General features: G+C 42.1%; 2 protein-coding genes and 2 non-coding genes across 8 annotated transcripts in view; 2 read left to right on the top strand and 2 right to left on the bottom strand.

The window, feature by feature from the left end:
- The window catches only part of TEX2 (testis expressed 2), a 45,619-nt gene extending 30,854 nt beyond the window's left edge, over positions 1-14,765 (top strand). For all 5 annotated transcript variants that reach the window (XM_021537492.2, XM_077787384.1, XM_077787383.1 and 2 more), the window contains exons 6-12: positions 456-605; positions 1,969-2,068; positions 5,672-5,804; positions 9,401-9,523; positions 11,406-11,615; positions 11,842-11,962; positions 12,773-14,765. In XM_021537492.2, coding sequence (XP_021393167.2) covers positions 456-605; positions 1,969-2,068; positions 5,672-5,804; positions 9,401-9,523; positions 11,406-11,615; positions 11,842-11,962; positions 12,773-12,895 — 960 coding nt within the window. In that variant the 3' untranslated portion in view covers positions 12,896-14,765. The remainder of the gene's footprint in view (positions 1-455; positions 606-1,968; positions 2,069-5,671; positions 5,805-9,400; positions 9,524-11,405; positions 11,616-11,841; positions 11,963-12,772) is intronic.
- A 762-nt stretch (positions 14,766-15,527) lies between these two features.
- On the bottom strand, positions 15,528-15,657 carry LOC116184288 (small nucleolar RNA SNORA76). Its single transcript, XR_004149051.1, has one exon. It is a non-coding gene; the product is annotated as a small nucleolar RNA SNORA76 (small nucleolar RNA).
- Positions 15,658-15,822: 165 nt separating this feature from the next.
- Positions 15,823-15,885, bottom strand: LOC116184286 (small nucleolar RNA SNORD104). The gene has a single exon (XR_004149049.1). It is a non-coding gene; the product is annotated as a small nucleolar RNA SNORD104 (small nucleolar RNA).
- A 1,959-nt stretch (positions 15,886-17,844) lies between these two features.
- The window catches only part of ERN1 (endoplasmic reticulum to nucleus signaling 1), a 31,766-nt gene continuing 30,338 nt past the window's right edge, over positions 17,845-19,272 (top strand). The window contains exon 1 of the mRNA XM_021537523.2: positions 17,845-17,983. Coding sequence (XP_021393198.2) covers positions 17,918-17,983 — 66 coding nt within the window. The 5' untranslated portion in view covers positions 17,845-17,917. The remainder of the gene's footprint in view (positions 17,984-19,272) is intronic.

Raw genomic sequence — 19,272 nt, 5'->3', positions numbered from 1 at the left:
GTTTGTCATCTATTTATGGTGTTTCTGAGCTGGATTTAAGGATGTGGTGTTGGGCCTTGCTTTCTAATTTTTTGATAAAGGAAGAGTAGAGTACCTGTTCTTCCAGATCTGACTGGCAAGAGAGAGTATCTCTTACTGCAAACACAGTTTATAAGTCTGCCCACTCTGGGTTTATCTGCTTTTTCCGCCAGAGGTTAAATTACATACAACTTTCTTGTTTCATTGCCAGAGGTCAATCTATATCTGTGTGGTCTCATTCCCTCTGCTGCATGTCAGGATGATGAGAGGCTCATGGCAGACCAGCTAATGCTTTTGTAAAGCTGCTCCCTGTGCTGAGCATTTGGTGTTCTGAGTTGACCCAGGCTCTTAACACTGAACTTCCCATATAAATCAGGCCTTTTCTTTCCTTATTTTATTGAATTTGTCGAGCTGAATTATCTGCTTTATGTTTTCAGTTGACAGATGCCAATGTGGAAGCTGAAGAAGAAGAACAGGAGGCCTGGGTGAATGCTCTGCTTGGAAGAATATTTTGGGATTTTTTAGGAGAGAAGTATTGGTCTGATCTAGTGTCAAAGAAGATCCAAATGAAACTTAGCAAAATAAAGGTACCTGATCTGGAGACTTGCATTATACACTCTTTTGAAGGAAGTGAAACACATAGTCTTTGAGTTTTAAAATAGTGTAAGAACGACTTATTTCACACTTACATGTAAAAGACAATAAATGTGCTACAGAATAGCTGTTCAGTTTCTGTTGCATGTTAACTTTGCTGCTTCTGTTTAAAATGAACTACAGTTGGACTAGCTATTTGTATCTGTCAAGATTTTATGTAAAAATTAAAGTATTATTGTATTTACATTAGGGATGGATAGAACTGCATATAAATGAGGAAATCTTCTTTTGGAAATAGTAGCTTGCTTTTAAGATGGAGGACATCAGGGAACCACAACTGTAGTGTGTTCCTATTAACTGCAGACATAAATTTCTTGCAGGAGGTTAGTGAGAGTAATAGTTATGGAAAAAGCTCTGTGGGGTGACAAGACACAGCTTCCATCCGCTGCACCATCTCAAGGGTGAAGGGAGGAGTGATGCTTTTGAATGACTTCTCAGTCTTCCCCTTGCCTTCTGTAACCATTCTGAACAGCAGCAGTTCACCACTGCCTTCAGCTCCCGATGTCTGGGGACGAGTTTGTCTGCTCCTGAAGGCAAAGGAAGTTCTTGTCTTGCTTACAAAAGCTTGGAAATATAGCTGCCAGCACCAGCTGTGAGATAGTGCTGCTTTTGCTTTGGGAAATCACCAGTAGCCTAAATCTGCCCTGTCTGCTTCCACAATGGTGACAGCAGGCTACCCAGATGTCTCACTGGTAACTTTTCAAGTGGAAAGACTGGCAGTGGGAATTGGGTGTATTTTTTGATGTGTTAAAGTAATGTCTATTCACAGGATATATGTCTTCTGTCAATTAGAAGAATAAGATACCTGAATCATGATTTCTGTGCTTCTATTTTACTAAAACTGTGATACAGATTTAAAAGGTAATGTTCTATGAAAGAATTTGCTAAAGATAAGAAGCTGAGACATTGATAAAGCATCAATGATAAAATATATTACTGAAGCTGAGAGACAGAGAAGTCTTTGATTTTTATTCACAATGAAATAGGATTTATACTTCATTCTTGAGCTTTTTACATACTTTGACTAAAAAGCATGCTGATGGTTTAAGATCAGCATCTGAACTTCAGCATAATTTAAAAAATAAGTTCAGATGCCCAATCTTTCCCTAAAAAGTTTTGAAACTGGCAGCTGTCAAATTCTAGAATAGTAAGAATTTTGTGTGATATATTTGTGTTCTTTCACTGGTGATACTTCAGCTCAGTCCATTCCTTAAGTTTAATGAGCTTTCTTCTCCAAGGAAACTGATGTCTAGTTCCATAACATGTATTTGATTTTTTTATATTCTGTCCTTTTAGCTGCCCTACTTCATGAATGAGCTGACTCTGACTGAGCTTGACATGGGGATAGCAGTGCCCAAGATCCTTCAAGCCTTCAAACCTTCTGTTGATCACAGAGGTAAAATACAAAAATAGCAGGTGCTGGTATTGCCTTTGTATCTGTGGAGAACAGAATGTTGATCTGTTTATCTTGTGCATGTCTTAGGTACATGTAATAAGAGCTTATTCTGAGATACTCAGGGGTCTTTATCTCAGGTTTGGTGTAAATGTAATTCTGTATATATGGAATTGTGGTCATGTCTTTCCATAGGAAATAATTACTGAACTAAACTAAAATTTGCATGTAACAGAGATGCAGACACTTATCTGATACTGTCAGGTACTGCAGAGAGCAAAGCACATCTCCTTGGGACAGATCTGATTCTGTACTACAGGAGGAAACAGGTTTGTCTCTCCAAGAGATGGTGCCTTATTCTGAAAATAGGGATGTAGAAAATATAATTGTAATCACTGGAAAAACAAGACTAGTGTTATTTTGAAAATAAACTTCAAAATACAGGATTGTTTTACATTCTCAACATTAAATACAGCTTTTTTTAAAAGCTGGATGACTTTCATATTGTTGCTTTATGAATTAGAACTGTTCATTTCCTATCTTCTGGCTTGCGTATGGTCACATATTTGAGGATACTCATGTCACTTAAGTAGTCTTGCAGGGAAAAAAGCTTGGTATAATGCTTTTTAGCTTCAAAAGCATTTATTCTACGTGTTGAAGGGAGCTAGAGGCCATCTAAGGTGGTAATCTTAGATCTTATCTGATTACCATCTTCTGATGGTAATCAGAACCGTTTTTAATTTTAAATTGTATCAGAGTTTCTCCACTCATCGTGAAGAAATTTCTAATTGGCCTAAAGGGAAATATTTCCTTGGCAAACCTGGTGTGGTGTCACTTGACCTTTGCAAGAATACCAGATGCATGGACTGTAGGAGGATATTAATAAACTTTAATACTAAAAATTTCGTGCCATTCAAATCACTGACCAAAAGCATGAGGCTAGTAAGTGCTAACCTTTACCTCATATGACTGAACAGACTTTGGGGAAATACTAAAATCTTCTTGGACATACATTGGTTAATACTGCCCATTGTATCCAAATGCTGTTGTTTGCCCTTACCTACTTAAGACTTGCAACTCTTTGGGGAAAAGCCTTATCTGTAAAACACTGGGTACTTGCTCTCAACCTTTCCAAAGGTTATTTTCCATTGAGTTTTATAAACAAAGTGTGTTTGAAAAGAGCAAAATGTTTGGTTGTCATGAGGAGCAAAATTTGTCTTTTTTAAGAGAAATGAGAGTTGAGTAGGTGGAATAAGCTGGAGTGCAGTCACAATTTGGGGAACTAAAGCATATTGCTGCTTCTTGTCTTATGCTTCCTATGTGGGTCAGCAGGTTCTCCACAGTATTTGGGAAGTTCTCCAGTGTTCTCAGTTAAGTGGTTGCACCATTGGTAGAAGTTTTATTTGTTACAGAACAAAGGAAATCTTTTTAATATCTTTACGTGTGGAGTGGTTTCATAGTTTCTTTTTAATCACGCTTTCCTTTCAGGGTTCTTGTCAGTGTGTTTTCCTTTGCCTTGATTTAAACATTTTTTGAATTCCTTTCTCATAAACTTCAGTTGTAACCAAGGGCTGTAGTTGTAAGTCATGAGATGGGATTTAGGAGCCGCTGAACACTTGGCTTCAATTAATTGCTGAAACAGCAATGAGATCAATTAGTTCCTTTAGTTTCTTGTTCAGTTAAACTGTGACAAGCAAACATTTATGGTAGGATTTCTAATCCTTTTAATGTCTTCCATATTGTTGAATGTGAACATACGTTTGAGCTTTTAGGGTTTTTAAGAGCTTGTAGTGAGTAATTACTGGAATAACTTGTTCTCTTATTATACTTAAAAGGACATAAACAAGGGGATGATAATTGGAAATGCTTGTTTTCATAAGAATAAATGTATTGGTAAGTTGGCCTATGGGGAAACGACTTGGTTCATTGGGAAATGTGGGGGGAAAAACCAATAGTTTCAGGGCAGTGTCCAGAATGAATGTTTCTAAGTTTTTGCAGTTTAGTGTTTGAGGCAGTCATTTGAGGTAGCCTTTTGTGAGGCTTTGAAGTGCAGTTACTAATTGTGATGTGCTTTGTTTCATCAATACTTCTTTTTACCAGTGCTTGATTACAAAGAAAATACTCTTTTTATTATATGTATTCTCTAATTAGCTAAATTTGCTAACACACAATGTTGGAAAAAAAAGTCTTGTTTCTGTTAATACAGTCCTGCTTGGGTGACAGCATGTGCTGTGGCTTTTACTGTAATTCTGTCAAGGCTAGGGAACCAGAAAACAGAATAAACTGTACCATCTGCCCAATTCTTCACTCCCTCTTCCTCCCTTTTTCCCTCTCGAAAAAGTGTATAAGCATTTGCTGGTCAGAAGGGATTTTCCCTCTCAGGAATGGCATCCTTTGCTTACTTAATTTGATCTACTTTTAAAATTATATTGATGACTGAGTTCTGCTGACTTACTGATTATCCAAAAAATCTATTAAGCAGTTTTCATTGTTTTTATGATCTTACTGACACTTTGCTACTGTAAAGAGAAAAAAATCCTTATAAGCTTGTGTTTGAGTTCTTGTGTTTGGTTTTTAGAACAGTGTAAGAAAAAATGTGATGGTAAAGAGTTATTTGGGTTAGTAAAGCACCAACTCACCTTCATCCTGCTTCCAGCATGTAACCTCACAGGGTTCCAGTGACCAGGTCTTTGGGAGCTGCCTGTGTTTCTGTTACCACAAGTGGGTGGAATTATGATCAGGATATGTTTTTGCAGAAAAGAAAACAGTAATTCTCTAACTGATAAAAGTGTGACTTTTCTAGAACAATAAAACACAAAGAATAGTTATCATTTGTCCTGGATTCAGTTTTATTCACCATGAATTGCTGCCAAATATATAAAAGTGGAATGGGTCAATGGTTGGTATGCCAGGTACTGGTAAGGGAATGTTTTGTTCAGCTGCAATATCTGGAAAAGGAAGAAGTATAATCTGTGTTTAGTTTTCTAACCTCTGGACGACAAATCCTACAGCTTTGGTGCAGAGTGTCACTTAAAAGGTTTGAGCTAATCTTAAGGTATTCCCAAGGCAATTCTTTTGGAGATTGCAAAAAGCAAATAGTTTGCACAGACAAGATTTAACTTAATATTGCGCGTCTAGAATTGTCTAAGTAATGACCCCGTTTACACTGAATCATAAAAGAATGCCTGTGGCTCAGTTACTGAGGGCACCTTGTCATAGATCTTCAATACACCACTGGCAAAACAAGGGGCAGCAGGTTGTGGTGTGAGAGAAGCAATATTGCTCTGGGATTTCAAGTGTGCTTCACTTGGACAGCGTCAGTGATGCAGAGGAGTGTCCCCATTACTGCTTGGCTTGGAGCAATGCTGTAAATAGCTTTGAAGTGAATCCCTGATGGTATTCTATTCCCTTTATCTCATTTCACATCTCTTAAGCAGTTTAGGTGTGTGTAAATCACAGTATTTTTTTAGACCATCAGCTATATTCACCACTCTTTTTCAGTGTGGCTTGGATTTTTATGTGGCTTTGTTCCATGAGCTTAATGTGATCAGAAAGCTTGCTTTGTGATTGCTCTTCAAGTGACATCTTTTCTATTGTTTATTTTAGGACTATGGGTTGATTTGGAAATGTCCTACAATGGATCTTTTCTAATGACCCTGGAGACCAAGATGAACTTGACCAAACTTGGTAAAGAGCCGCTTGGGGAAGCGTTTAAGGTTGGCGAGATCGGCAGGGAAGGGTAAGGGATGGCAATGGTGCTTTCATTGTGAAAAGCTGGGATTTTCCTTCTGTATTTGCAGCTCTGACTCTGCAGTAGACTGAAAGGAGTTTTGGGGATGTTTCATACAAGTGGGTGTGGAATATGGCTTTTCTGTGCAACGTTATTGTTTGGTTGTGCTATTGATAAATAATTTTAATAAAAGGCTTCTGTGGTACAATTATTTTATATATATATTTCACTTGGGTTTTAAAATGTCCTGTGACTAAAATTTCGTTTTGTCTTATGCTTGATTTGGGGTTTAGTCGATAAAACTCAAATATTGGAGATACACACATGCAGAAATAAATATAGGTGTAATAGGTTACTGCAGCATGGTACAGCTGCAGCTGGAAACTGCTGGAGTAGTAAACAATGTGGAAGGTAAACAGACTCTAATTGTTATGTAAAGGCCTTTTCAAAAACTTTATTGTATTGTGGGAGTCTCTGTTTTTCCTCCTAGCTATCTTCTGTTTCCCTGCTATGCCTAAGTGAAATGCCTTATGTAGATGAACTAATCAGCAGACACCACACAGTTACTTACCTTCTTTGTATTTGTGCTTTCCCTCTCATTTTGGCAACATTTGAATGTCATCCATTGTCCATTTGTATTAACCTACTGAGTGGCACCTATCAAATGTCCATCCCTGGATGGATTCACTTCCAGCTCTGAGGTCCATTTATTTTGTGCTGTATTCTTTTTGTACCTGTATCTGCAGGCCCTGAACAGTAGGTGGTCTCTGATTTGATGTACAAGCACTGCCTACAAATCAAGGAAATAGTCTCTAAATCTGGCCATTTGTTTAGCTATGAACAAAATGGTATGGTCTTTCACAATTAAGATACTATATGCTTTGTATACTTGTGTCATAGCTCTGACCATTTATTCTGAGATAGCTTGAAGTAATACTTACAGCAGCACTATATTTCAGTGCAGTCATGTCAAGAAAATAAATGTGAAAAAAACTAATGGCTGAATGATCTCATACACTGGTAGAAATTCAGAGGATTTTAAATTGACCTAGATTTTCATTGTCACAGCTTGAAATAAATATTCCTGAATTTACATCATTATAACTGGTAGGTGTGAATTTTTCAAAACCTGTTTAATCCTGCCTGCCCAAAAAATGGGGGATAGAGGAGGAAATGTCTATACAAATCAAATTCTTGCTTTTCTTCTCCACCCCTTCAGGATTTTCTTTGTGTATTTTCATATCTGTTCAGTGCAGGAACAGCCTCAGAAATAATTAGTGAACACTCTGATTCATATGTAAAAATCAGTGCTGCTGGCTGACCTATAGGCACCCAGCAAGGCAGATTTAAGTGCCTGTAGCCAAGCAACCAGTTACTTGAAGGTACCAGCATTAACTGCATTGCTCCCTGCACAGGGCTGGGATGTTTCAAAGCTCAGGGCCAGGTAGCAGCTTTACAGAAAGTCTAATGTATTCTAGTTTGGATGAGGGCTTTTTTGTTGCTTGTTTTTTTTTCCTTAAACAAAATGGATTAAATAAATTAAGAACTGAAAAGTATAGAACAGTTTGATTCTCATCTATGCCTTCTAATGTGTTCATTTTAATTCTACTGGCTTTTTAAGTTACCAGTTGACAATTGCTGTGACAAATCAAATTACTCTGCATATGTTTGCATCCATGGTCACGTTGTAAGTGATGCGTGTTGGTTGCTGAGATCATTTCTGGCCCTTAGGAGCTCAGAACAAACCATCTCTTGAGATGCAGTAACCACAAAGTGGTGTGAGAAAGGCACCTACTCATCCAGAGAGGAGGAGGGGAACAGCTCTGGGGTTTAACTGTCTGTGGCTGTTGTCAGTGTAAAGCAAGACAAATGGGTCACTGTTGCACTTGCTGTTTGAAATAGAAGTGAAGTGTGCTGAGACACAATCTGGTAATGCTGTCTTGCATGCCCTCTCAGGAAAATGCTGCTCTCAGAAAGGGTAGGAAACTATTTAATGGCTAATTTTATAAAAGTAATACATTACAGATGCTGCTAAACAGGAGTTGAGGCAAAAGCAGGCAGGTTAACCCAAAGTTACTGCAGCTTCTTAACCCATCAGTCCTTTTGGTTTTGTTGAACCACATAAAAACAACCACATAAACTGACAAATGGCAATTCATAAAATATTGTGCAATCTTTACAGGAACAATACAGTAGCTCCAAAGTGATTTTTTTTCTGCCAATGTTTGTGTCATATAAATGGTCCATTGTATACAGAGCTCCCCTGAAATCTCACTCAAGCTTATTTATTGTTGGTTTGTTTAATGCGAGGAAATCCTGTGGTCTGAGCCACTTGGTACTTGTGAGGCACTTCAGAGGACCCCTTCAACTAGGAAATAAACCACCTTGTTGTAAGAAAGTGGCACCTTTGAAAGACTTGAGAATGCCCTGAGCACACTTGGAGCTGCATGCTAAAACGTGCAGAGGAAAGAGAAGTGAGGTCACACCCTGGTGAAAAATGTGCAGTTTGAATCTGACCTTAAAACGTGAATTTCTGGGAGGAACAGCTCCAGCATTGCTATTTGGGCCAGTGACAGGCACCACCCACCACCCCCACATCCTCAGGGAGGTGGCTCAGTTTGGTTTGCTCCTTCACTCCTCTCCAGGTACAAAATGCTGCTCTGGATAGGAAGAGGTTTGCAGTTCTGATTCCACAGGCTGGGTAGGAGATGCTTCAGGACCCAGCAGGTCCTGGGATTACTGCTCCAGTGCGGAAGGAGTCTTGTACACTGTGAACTGCATCTGAACCATCCCTTTACATTAGGACTTACATGCAGCACCAGTTTGTTCTGTGTACAGAAAGACAGGCAGTGGCCTCAGTCCATGTCTTGTCTGAGGTTATTAATGCTTCAAATACATTTCCAAGAACACACACACACAAATAGAAGACACAGCTATAAAGTGTATTCTGAACATGCTGTAGAGTATTATAGTCCTGGGTATAGTCCCTAGGGCTAAAGCCATATGCTTTTGAAGCCTGTGTTGTGTAACTGTGTCAAGCTCTTGCATTCAGTAAAGATATGTTAATTCTGAAGTGTATCCACTGTATCCCTCTCTCATTTAAATCCGTTTAAAAGATTTGAAATTTTTCTTCTGACTGTGCACATAAAATCTTCCACAGTTCAAGTCTAGGAATTAGTCATTACTGTGTGGCATTTTGTACCCAAAGGGCAATACTTGTTTATTACTTTTTTCTCCATGACATTCAAACTAAATGGTTTGTCCAATCCTAATTCTGCTCAGCTCATGAAAAACCAAGAGCAACAACAGAGATGCTTCCAAATGTATTCTGAATAATGTTCACATGTGATTTGAATATGTAGAATAGCCACCCCCGTGCCAGCCTCTTTCATGAAGGATTATGTTCCACTGGGGAAAACAGATTTCTGTTTTGAAAGCTGGTTCTCCCATACTGGCTTCAGAGTGGTTTTGGTTTTTTTCTTTTAGATAGCATTTATAGAAGAGGGGAGGGGACAGTTGAGAAACCTGTAATGTCAGCCAAAGCTGTACAGGATGAATAGCTATTTAAGGATATTGCATTTGACCTGGAAATTGCATTGTTTCAGTTTCAGGCCAAGGGCGTACTGTCTTGCAGACAGCGATGAGGAGTCCTCCAGCGCTGGCTCTTCGGAGGAAGATGATGCTCCTGAGCTGGCAGGAGAGAAGCAGGTGACCCCAGGAGCAGAAGGGTGAGCTGGTTGTTAATCCTTCCCTCCCCCCACACCTGATAGCTGGTGCCAGTGCTGTGATGCTCTTTGTCCCCCAGAAAGGCAGAGTGTGAGTCTGCCCAAGCAGTGAAGCAGCCCCAGTTGCCATTTCCAGGGCAGAGGGCAGCAGTAGAGCCCTGTTCACCCCAGCCCTGCAGGGACTTCTCCCAGCTGCCCTGGGCACATCCCAGTCTCTCCTCTGCTGGATTGCTGAAGGCCAGAGAAGCTCTAGGGACTTTCCCCAGCTTGTCCTACCTGGTAGCAGAGCCAAGAACAGGATTTTGTGTGAAAACTTGAAACCCTCTCTATGCAGTATTACCCCTATACTTATCCTGCTGATCCCTTATTTCCAGCATTCCATTTTCTTTTCTTTAAGAAAACAACTGTTACTCAAGCCTGTTTTTCTTGCTCAGATTTGTTTTAGGTTTTTTTTTTTTTTTTTTTTTTTTCACTTGAGGATTTTGTGTGTCTCGGCTGTGCAATACTGCCCTCTGATGCTGTGCCTGGATTTCAAAGAAAATTTCCCAACATCAGTGATGCCACATCATTCCTTGTTTTGGCTGCTGCTCTGATTTTTTGCTTTTGGCATCTGATTGCAATTATGCCATGCAGTGAGAAAGCTGAATGCCTGAGCCCAGAATGTCTGAGACAATCACAATGTTTTCTATGCCTGGATATATCTAAGTGATTTTTACAGTGAATATACCAGCAGACTCATGACTTATTCAAAATGTTCCAGAGAATTTTAGTATTTTACTCCTGAATGCTTTTGAAAATTATTTGAAGAGTTGTTTGAATTACTGCAGTTGATGCATTTAATATCTTCCTGAAATTCATAATCATACAAAGAACTCTTTATCAAGAGATCAGAGAGGGAGAATGAAGAATCTTAATGTAAAATAATGAAAAAGATCTCTTGCACCTATTAAAAATCTGCATTATTACCACTGTAGAATCTGATAGGAGAATAACTTCTTTCTCAGGGTAAAGATACAGCTAGTATAAAATCCCAAAGTCAAAGTTCATTTTCCCTTTTTATATCAGCTGAACAGTTTTTTGTCTTATGTTGTGCTAAGGACAAAACTGTATAAGTTTGTGTAAGAATAATTTTATTTTTCCCTGGATAGGAAAATGTCATTTCCTTAGGAAGGTTATCTCTGCTACGTAACACCAAGAACCACAATTAGACATGATATAGTGTGTGGAAAATATGAAATGTCCTATTTTTGGAGTGTGTATTTCCAACCTGAGATAGGGGTAAGAAAAAACATTTTCAGCCCTTAAAGCATCTGTTTCAAAAGCCAGGAATGCTGTCTGAGACAATTGCCAGGAAAAGCCCACTTTCTGCAGACATAGTTACCCATTTTTGGAATATTGTTCCACCCACTGCCAAAACTGTTTTTCTCTTTTTTTTCAGCATGCTTATACTTGTAAATGCTACAGTACCTTAGAACATTAACAGCACACACAGTTAAATAATTAGATACAATGGTTGGGCCTTCTATGCAGATGATTTGTGCAGATCTTGGTGTATTGGTGTCTATACAATTTTTTTTGAATGTAGTAGACAAGTTGTCACTTCTCATGCCAGCTTGCTGGCATAAGTGATCTAAGTGTATTTGCAGTTTTAAAAATTGTTGTGTTTCCAATGCTATCTGGGAAAGAGTGTTCAGACTGAACAGAATTTCTGCCAGGCACTTGTAGCTGACAGAATACAGCTGCTGGGTGCAGGCCCTAGGATGTACTGCTTGGCCTGAATTTTTATATCAAAAACTTTAATGATTTAATAGAAAATCCATATCTGTCTTAGCAAGTAGGTTTAAGAAAATAATCTTCATGTCCTTTTCCTATTCTCTATCTAAAGGTATGTTGGAGGACATCGGACAAGTAAAATCATGAGAATTGTGGATAAAATTACAAAGTCAAAATACTTTCAGAAAGCAACAGAGACTGAGTTTATTAAGAAAAAAATTGAAGAGGTCTCCAATACTCCATTGCTGCTAACAGTTGAAGTACAGGAGTGCAGAGGAACACTAGTGATTAACATTCCACCTCCACCCACTGACAGAATATGGTAAGAGGAGCTCAGAGCAGAGCTGGGCAATGTTTCAGGTGTGCTACTCGAGGGGTTGCAGCTAAGAAAAAAGGTAAAGCCTGGCTCAAGTGGGTTGTGGGCAAGGAGCAGTACAAATGAGTTGAAACTAAGGTAGGAACTGTTATTAAGAGCAAATTGTTACAGGTTTAAGTACTTATTTTCTTGGGGTATCTGTAGTAAATCCTGCTTTGTGTTCTCTCCCAAGGTACGGCTTCCGAAGGCCTCCCTACCTGGAGTTAAAAGCGCGGCCAAAACTTGGTGAGAGAGAAGTGACTCTGGTTCATATAACAGACTGGATAGCAAGGAAACTGGAACAAGAGTTCCAGGTGTGTGTCCTTCACATTCTCCTTTCATTTATGGTAGCTTTGGTCAATTAAAGGGGTGGGGTGTTCAATTTTCACATATTTCATTTATAACTAGTCATGTCCTTCACTGCTTCCAGCCAGTGGGAGGGATGTTGAGCTCAGCTGAAACTGACTGCTGGGGCGGTCTCATGACTGTGTAGACCTGGGTGGAAATCTGTTTTAGAGATTAAAATGACATTTCTTTGAAATAGGTACCATGGTAAAATTTGCAGTACTCAAATAAGAACATGATCCTACATGTTCTTAGGTGATAGAGGGCCAAACTGTTGCCTAAAATTTAGAACAGATAAGGCACTACTTCATCTTACTGCTTCCTTTAAAGTAATTTTTTAAAAAATCACATTGTGACCATTGTGCAAAAAGAAAGAAGCCCCCTCCAAATACATGTAGGGTAGGAATAGTGACCAGCTCGATTCTGGACCGCAACCTATACAATCAAGCAGAAATCAAAATAAGTTATTTTACTAAAAGTGCATTTTGAAAGTATATGGATGGTTAAGAACTGAGAAAGCCATAGGAAAAGTTGGTGATGTTTCCTGTAGTGCCATTTTAATTGAATGAAATATGCAAAGACATTAATATTTGAGTTTCATTTACAACTGTAACACAACAAAATGGTTTCAGTTAATGGGCATTGCACTGACTCAAACAATGCTGAGCTTGAGAACCTTTTCTCTGTAAATGTGTTGCATTTTTAAAAGTAAAATTTGAAAACTGAGGTTTCAAGTGACCTATGTAATGTAACTTCATTTCATTGCATCTTTTTCACAGAAAATCTTTGTCATGCCAAACATGGATGATGTCTATATTCCTTTAATGCACTCAGCCATGGATCCCCGCTCCTCCACATGCCCTCCTCAAGATCTGAGCACGGAGGCCTCTGATCAACCATAACATGTGAAGACTCTTGCAGTTTACAGTATTACAAAAGTTACTCTCATGGTTTTATAAACTGTGCTGTAGTTCTTGTCCTTAACTTGTGCCACTCTTCCCCCCTCCCAAGGACTGCCTTTCCCCCTTCCTGTGTGCTCACTTGCCTGGTTATTGTTCCCGTGTACTTCAGCTACATGAAGTTCCATTCCATTAAGCTGTCGATTTATTTTTGTACTGGCTGCCATCAGAATTTTAACTGGGAGGCTGAGGTGACCTGTTCTTTGTGGGGAGGGAGGAGGAACTCAAATGTAACAGATCAAGGAGCTTGTTGATGCACCTTTTGTTCAGCTTGTTTTCATGCTATGTTAATGTGCATTAAAGCATTGAAAAGTTGTTTGGCAGCAAAGGAATTGCGTGCCAAATGGAAAAAATCCTAAATAAGGAATGAATTTATAAAACTGGAAGAATATTTTTCTTTCTCAGGCAGTTGGAGGTGTAGAATGAACTATTTTATGTTCTTTCACTTCTGCAGTCAATAGCTTGTGTCAAGCAATCGAAATATGAAATGCTTTCAGGATAAAAGAATGTAAATTGGATGTATAGGTAATATTGTGATTCAATGTGCTGTATACACATTACTTTTTTCATACAGAACTTGTGCTTTTTTTGGGAAGCAATTAGCCATAAAACACACAACTATCAGTGAAGGTGGGACTGTCAGATTTTTGTAAATGAGGAAAAAAAATTGGTAAAGCCATGAGACCAAACCATAGCAAGCCGCCTTATAGTGAGGTACAATCACCTTGGTTCCTGATTAATTCTGAATGTTTATAGAGACATGAGCACACACACCAAGTGTCAACACTGCACATCTCCAGTAGTGACCTAACTGTGCGCAGAGCCTCTTGCTGTGATGAAACACTCAGTTCTGACAGGAGTTTGTTGCTGAGTCTTTTCCATTGCACTGTGTTTACAGCCAAGGCATGGGCCTGGATCCTCAGTTACAGCCCCAGACGTGACAGCATCTGGTGCTTGTGGAAGCAGCTGTGGCTGACAGATTTTGACCCCATGCATTGGTTTCTTGGACTTTATGGCATAGGAATTCAAGCATTGCAGTTGTTTGAGCTGATCACAATTAAAGATTTTCTGCTAATTAGTGGCCAAAACTAAAGGGGAAGGGGGAATTGCCTTTTATTTGTCAGGTGTAATGAATCAAGGCTAAATGTATGCAGTAAATTCAAGGTTTGAACACTACATATCCACTCCTTAATATTTTTCTGATACTCAGTGTTGCCAACTGTTCATGTCAGAAAATGTTTTAGTTTACAGAGAAGGTGAGTTTTGGCTCTCCTTTTATAACATAATTTCCTTTTTTTTTTTCCAATTCAACTTTTTAAGAAATTTTTTGTATGTTGTGTTGTCACATTTGATGTAAATCAAATTTCCATGTATAACTTGATGATTTACCATCTCTAAATGAAGCTATTATATTGAAGGTTTTTTAAACAGCACCTTGCCTGAAACAAAAGCATTTAATATATTTAAAATTAATTCTATATTTGAACACCTATTTTGGTTACCTTTAATTGAAATATTAGTAGTTATATTTGTTACCTGAACTCCTCCTTGACCATTCCAGGCTGTGTATATTCTGGGGTTTGCTGATTTTGTAGGCATTATCTGCCTTTCATGAAGTCTGCATGTCTTGTACGCAGGTCTTTTATATGAGTTAATTTCTATGTGCAATAACTTAAAGTCAAAGGACTAGATGCACTAATGTGTAAAGATTTAGACTTACTACACAAGATTGTCATACTGCACTTCATAAACTGTGGGTAACTACAATCTGCTTGCTTTGTTTTATTAAATAAATTTATCCCATGTCAAATAATTTAGTAAATTTCATTTCTACAGCATTTAGCCACTGTTAGCTTAAGTTTTAAAAACTTCATTAGAAAGGCAGCTTCCTAATGTGTATCCTGTGCTTTGCAGACTCTGTACTTGGTGGCTGTGGCATGACATTTTAGGGTTAACCAGTGCTGAGCTCTGCAAGGAAAAGCTGAATTTAATGTCATGCAACCTAAGTTCACCACAGCAGTGGGTATTCACAAGGAATATGCTTTAAGAACATGTTTACATACCTGGTAAAACTGTGAAAGGATTACCAGCAGTTACAGAACAGAGCTGACACACATCCACTTCTGCTACCTTTAAGAGCCTCTGGGTGCTCAATGATCCCTTCCATTCTGCCCTATTCCTGTCTAATCCTGCGTGGTTACAGATCTTTGTACTGACACAAAATGCTCTACCTCTGGTATTAACATGTATAAAAAGGAGAGGCCCTTAAGGACCTCTTAAGGTCTTTCAACTTATTTTGCACCACGAGCAAAACGATCCCCAGCCCTGGATGCATTTCTCCCATCTCCAAGCTGGGTCACCCAGCTCTCTATTCCTGCAACAGCCAGGCAGGAATCCCTGGACTTCTGCTCCTTTTTTGAAGTCCTTTTTATAACTTAACCGTGCACTACTGAAGGAAAACCAGTCACACTGAACCGCGGCGAGTGACGCGGCTCTGCCCTCCGGCCGGGAACGGGCTCCCCTGGCAGAAGGGCAGGCAGCAGGATCCGATCGGCAGAACCCCGCCCTCGCAAACAAATGTCACTTGCTTTTAAAAGCGCCGCCCGGGGCGGGCCGAGCAGCGCCAGTTATGAGCAAGCGCCTCGCTGTAGCACCGCTGCTTGGCCGGCGGCGCCAGGCGGGCCCCGCCGGGTCAAAGGCAGTGCGGCACGCGCCAAGAACCACCGGACACGTTCTGGGTGACACAAGCTTTATTTACCGCCGCTCCCCGCCGCCGGTCGCCGCACGGGCCCTGCAAAATACCGAGAGTAACGCGGAGGTTATTGATGCGGAACAGCCCGGCCGCCCCGCTGGGTGGACGCAGCCGGGGCGCTCAGCAGTAGTTTTGCTTCACGTATGTCAGCAGTCTAACACGTGTCTAGAGACATCACCGCGGCCCGGCCCGGCCCCACCGCCCGCTCCGCTCCCACCACCGCGCTCACCTCGCTGCCCACGCCGAAAGAAAGACCCAGCATTCGCCGCGCTCCTTTTTATAGACAGGCTAGCCCCGCCCTCCTCGTCTCGCCCAATAGAATTGGAATCCGGGGACACGTGCCTGTCTGGTTGCGGTTGCGCACGGGGATAGGCGGGCCCGCGTGAGGGCAGCGGGCGGGGCGGCGCAGGGAGGTCAGGCTGAGGGTCTGAGGCAGCGCGGTGGTTTCGTGTCGCCCCCGCCGTGTGGGGCAGCTTTTCGCCTTTTCAGGAAAAGTAGCACTCCTCTCTTTCTAGTTTGCTCTAGCGTTTTGTTGCTGTTAAGATGTAGGGCTCAGTATTAAAAGTATAAAAGCTGAGGCCCCGGTCAGATCTGCCCCTGCAGAGCGGGTGCTGAGGTGGTTCCTGAGGGGAGCAGCTGGGAGCTGAAGGTGCTCGCCAACACTCGGCTCCCCTCCTACCTCAGACGGTTTTAGTTTATTTTTTTTAATCTCCCGTGAGGCCTTGGGAGACACTCGTGTAAAATAACTCCAGCCTGGATCTGGCACACTACAGCATTTATATAGCAACTGATAAATTCCTCCTCTAATGTAGCAGGATGCAGGGTGCTGCTGCCATGGCACACACAGTGCCACAAATTCTTAAAAGCCAAGGCCACCATAAACAAACACATCAGAGAACTGGAATCACAGTGTGGTTTGTAGCTCCAGCATATTTTTATGTATTCAGACATACAGGTCAGGTCGTCATTTGGACAAGCTCTGAGGCACTGGCTGGGATTGTTGGGGTGGACTGTGCAGGAGTTGAACTTGCTGATCCTCAGTCCTTTCCAGGGAAGGATATTCTGTGATTCTGGGTGATTATTACATCTCCTGCCCACCATCAAAGGCATGCTCACTGTGGGAGCTCGTGTGTGCATATGGCATGTCCAGAACTCCGTGTGCCCTGCAGCTCCATTAGCGGTATCACTGTTAAAAAGCAAACAATATGTACAAGGACAAAGTGGCTTTGTTATATAAACAGGTGGCTGAACACTGGACCTTTGCCAGGCACTCTAAATTTATTCTCTTCTGTTTAAAGCTTCTTCCATTTGGTTCAATACTTTTTGTGTTTATTTTTATCTGTTCAGAGAAGCCTGGACCTGGTTTGTTTGGGTTTTTTTTTGGTTGGGTTGTTGTGGTTTTTTTATTCAAAGGGGCATGTTGGGGCTGTTTTTGCATTTATTTAAGGCCTTGCAAGGCACAGCGTTAACAGAGTGTCAAAGGCAGAAGCTGTGCCGAATACATTTGGCATGATCTGTTCTGAAAATAAAAAATCACTAGGAAAACAAGAATCACAGAGTCATCAAAGTTGGAAGAGACCTTTAAGATCATCTAGTCCAACCAGCACTGCCACTGTAGCCCCCAAACCATTGAATACCACTCAGTGGCAGAGCCGGGTGCCTCAAGCACCTCCAGGTACGGTGACTCCACCACCTCCCTCGGGCAGCCCCTTCCAACGCCTGACCACGCAGTCAGGCAGGTGGCGGGGGAGGAAGGCGACTGTCTGGATTTAGGTAGGGGTTTTTTAATAAAAACAAAGCAGCAGTAGCCAGCTGCCACCGCACCCCGCGGTTCCCCATGGGGCTGCCAGCCGAGCCCCGGAGCGGGCGGCGGGTCGGTCGCGGCTCACACCAACGGGGAGGCTCCGGCAGCGGCGCGAAGCCGCGGAACTGCCGGGCGGTCCGTGAGCGCGGGCCCCGGCGGGCCCGGCCGCCCGCGGGTGACGTTGTGTCCCGGCCGGGCGGTCCCTGAGCGCGGGCCCCGGCGGGCCCGGCCGCCCGCGGGTGACGTTGTGTCCCGGCCGGGCGGTCCCTGAGCGCGGGGCCCGGCCGCCCGCGGGTGACGTTGTGTCCCGGCCGGGCGGTCCCTGGCCCGCCCCGCCCGCCGCGGGGAGCGCCGGACGCGCCGCTCCGGAGGCAGCGCCGCGCGGGGGGAGCGGCCCCGCGGTGCAGCTATGGAGCCGCTCCGCCGCCTCCTCCTCAGCCTGGCCGCGCTGCTGCTGCTCCCGCCGAGGCTCGCGGTAAGCCCGGGCCCGCCGGGCCGGAGAACGGCCGGGGCAGCCGGGGCACGGGGAGGGCCGCGGGAGGGGAGCTGGGGGGGCTCCCGCCGGGGTTAGCGGAGGTTTGGCGGGGGTGCCCGCAGCCCGGCGGTGTCCGCAGAGCCAGCACACACCTCCCGCTCCGCTGTCGCTGACGCCGTGTGCCGCTGTGTGCGCAGGCGAGGGGCTGCAGCCCTACCGCCTGTCCCAGCCCAGCAGCCGTGTACCTGCAGCTGTGCCCCGCCTGGCACGTAACCTGGATGTGTGTATCACAATCCTCGCAATATGGAAATGCAGTTAATTTCTCACGAGGCAGTTGTAAAAAGTAGCACAGATAAACTTTGGAAATAGTAGTACAAAGAAACTTTTTTAAACTGAAACTATGTAGATGGGTCGGGAACCAGTGAGACATTCTAGAAGGTCTGTTCTGTTCTTTAATAAGTAAGGGGGTTTGGTTTTTTTTCTGGAAAAAAGCCCACACATTGTATTGATAACCAAATACATGTGACTGTCTACACACCCTCTATACTGTCATGGCATTTTGATTATTCAGTTTCCAGAGCAAAGGCAACAATGTGCATTAACGTACGTGTGGTTGGTTGGGATCAAACCCACAGTTTTAAATTCAAAGGTGGAAGACAAAGTGCACGAGTCACTGCCCTACAAAACCTCTTAAGAAAGAACCAGGTTGGATATAAGGTATTGCGATAGGTGGAGCAATAAAAGTGCATGGAATAGGGAAACTGGTGCAAAGCAGATGGAATGCTGAGCAGATTATTTTTACAGAGGTAATAATTTTAAACTTTACGGTGGGTGCTGTCTGCTGTGTGTGTACTGAGATGGATAGCTAACTTCAAAAATTCACTTCTGAAGGGTGTGCTTGTAGCAGGTTCTCCAGATCAGGAGACAATGAAAAGGCCATCTGGCATTCACTGTTTCCATTATAGTCAAGTGTAGCACAGGAAAGCTTTAGGTTATGGTCTTTGATGGATTGTTCATTGTTACCTGAAAAAGCTGCTGTAATATATGGGGTTCTAGTTCAGGTTAAGCAAAGCTGAAGGCTTTGTTTTTCACCTGCAATGCAATAACTCCACTCCCCTTCTTTAGAAGTAAAGTAAACACATTAGCAGTTAAGCTGGCAACATACCTGGTCTTGTTACTTCATTAGGAAACTGGAAAAAATTAAATGCAGGCTGTCAACAAAAATTACTTTACAATCTTTATTGTAGAGTGCTAATGTGTTTGTTTTTGACTGGACTGTAAGGCTGGAC

The sequence above is a fragment of the Lonchura striata genome, chromosome 19 (genome assembly GCF_046129695.1).
Source record: "Lonchura striata isolate bLonStr1 chromosome 19, bLonStr1.mat, whole genome shotgun sequence".
In the NCBI taxonomy this organism is placed as follows: Eukaryota; Metazoa; Chordata; class Aves; order Passeriformes; family Estrildidae; genus Lonchura; species Lonchura striata.
This window is presented reverse-complemented; position numbering and strand designations above follow the sequence as displayed.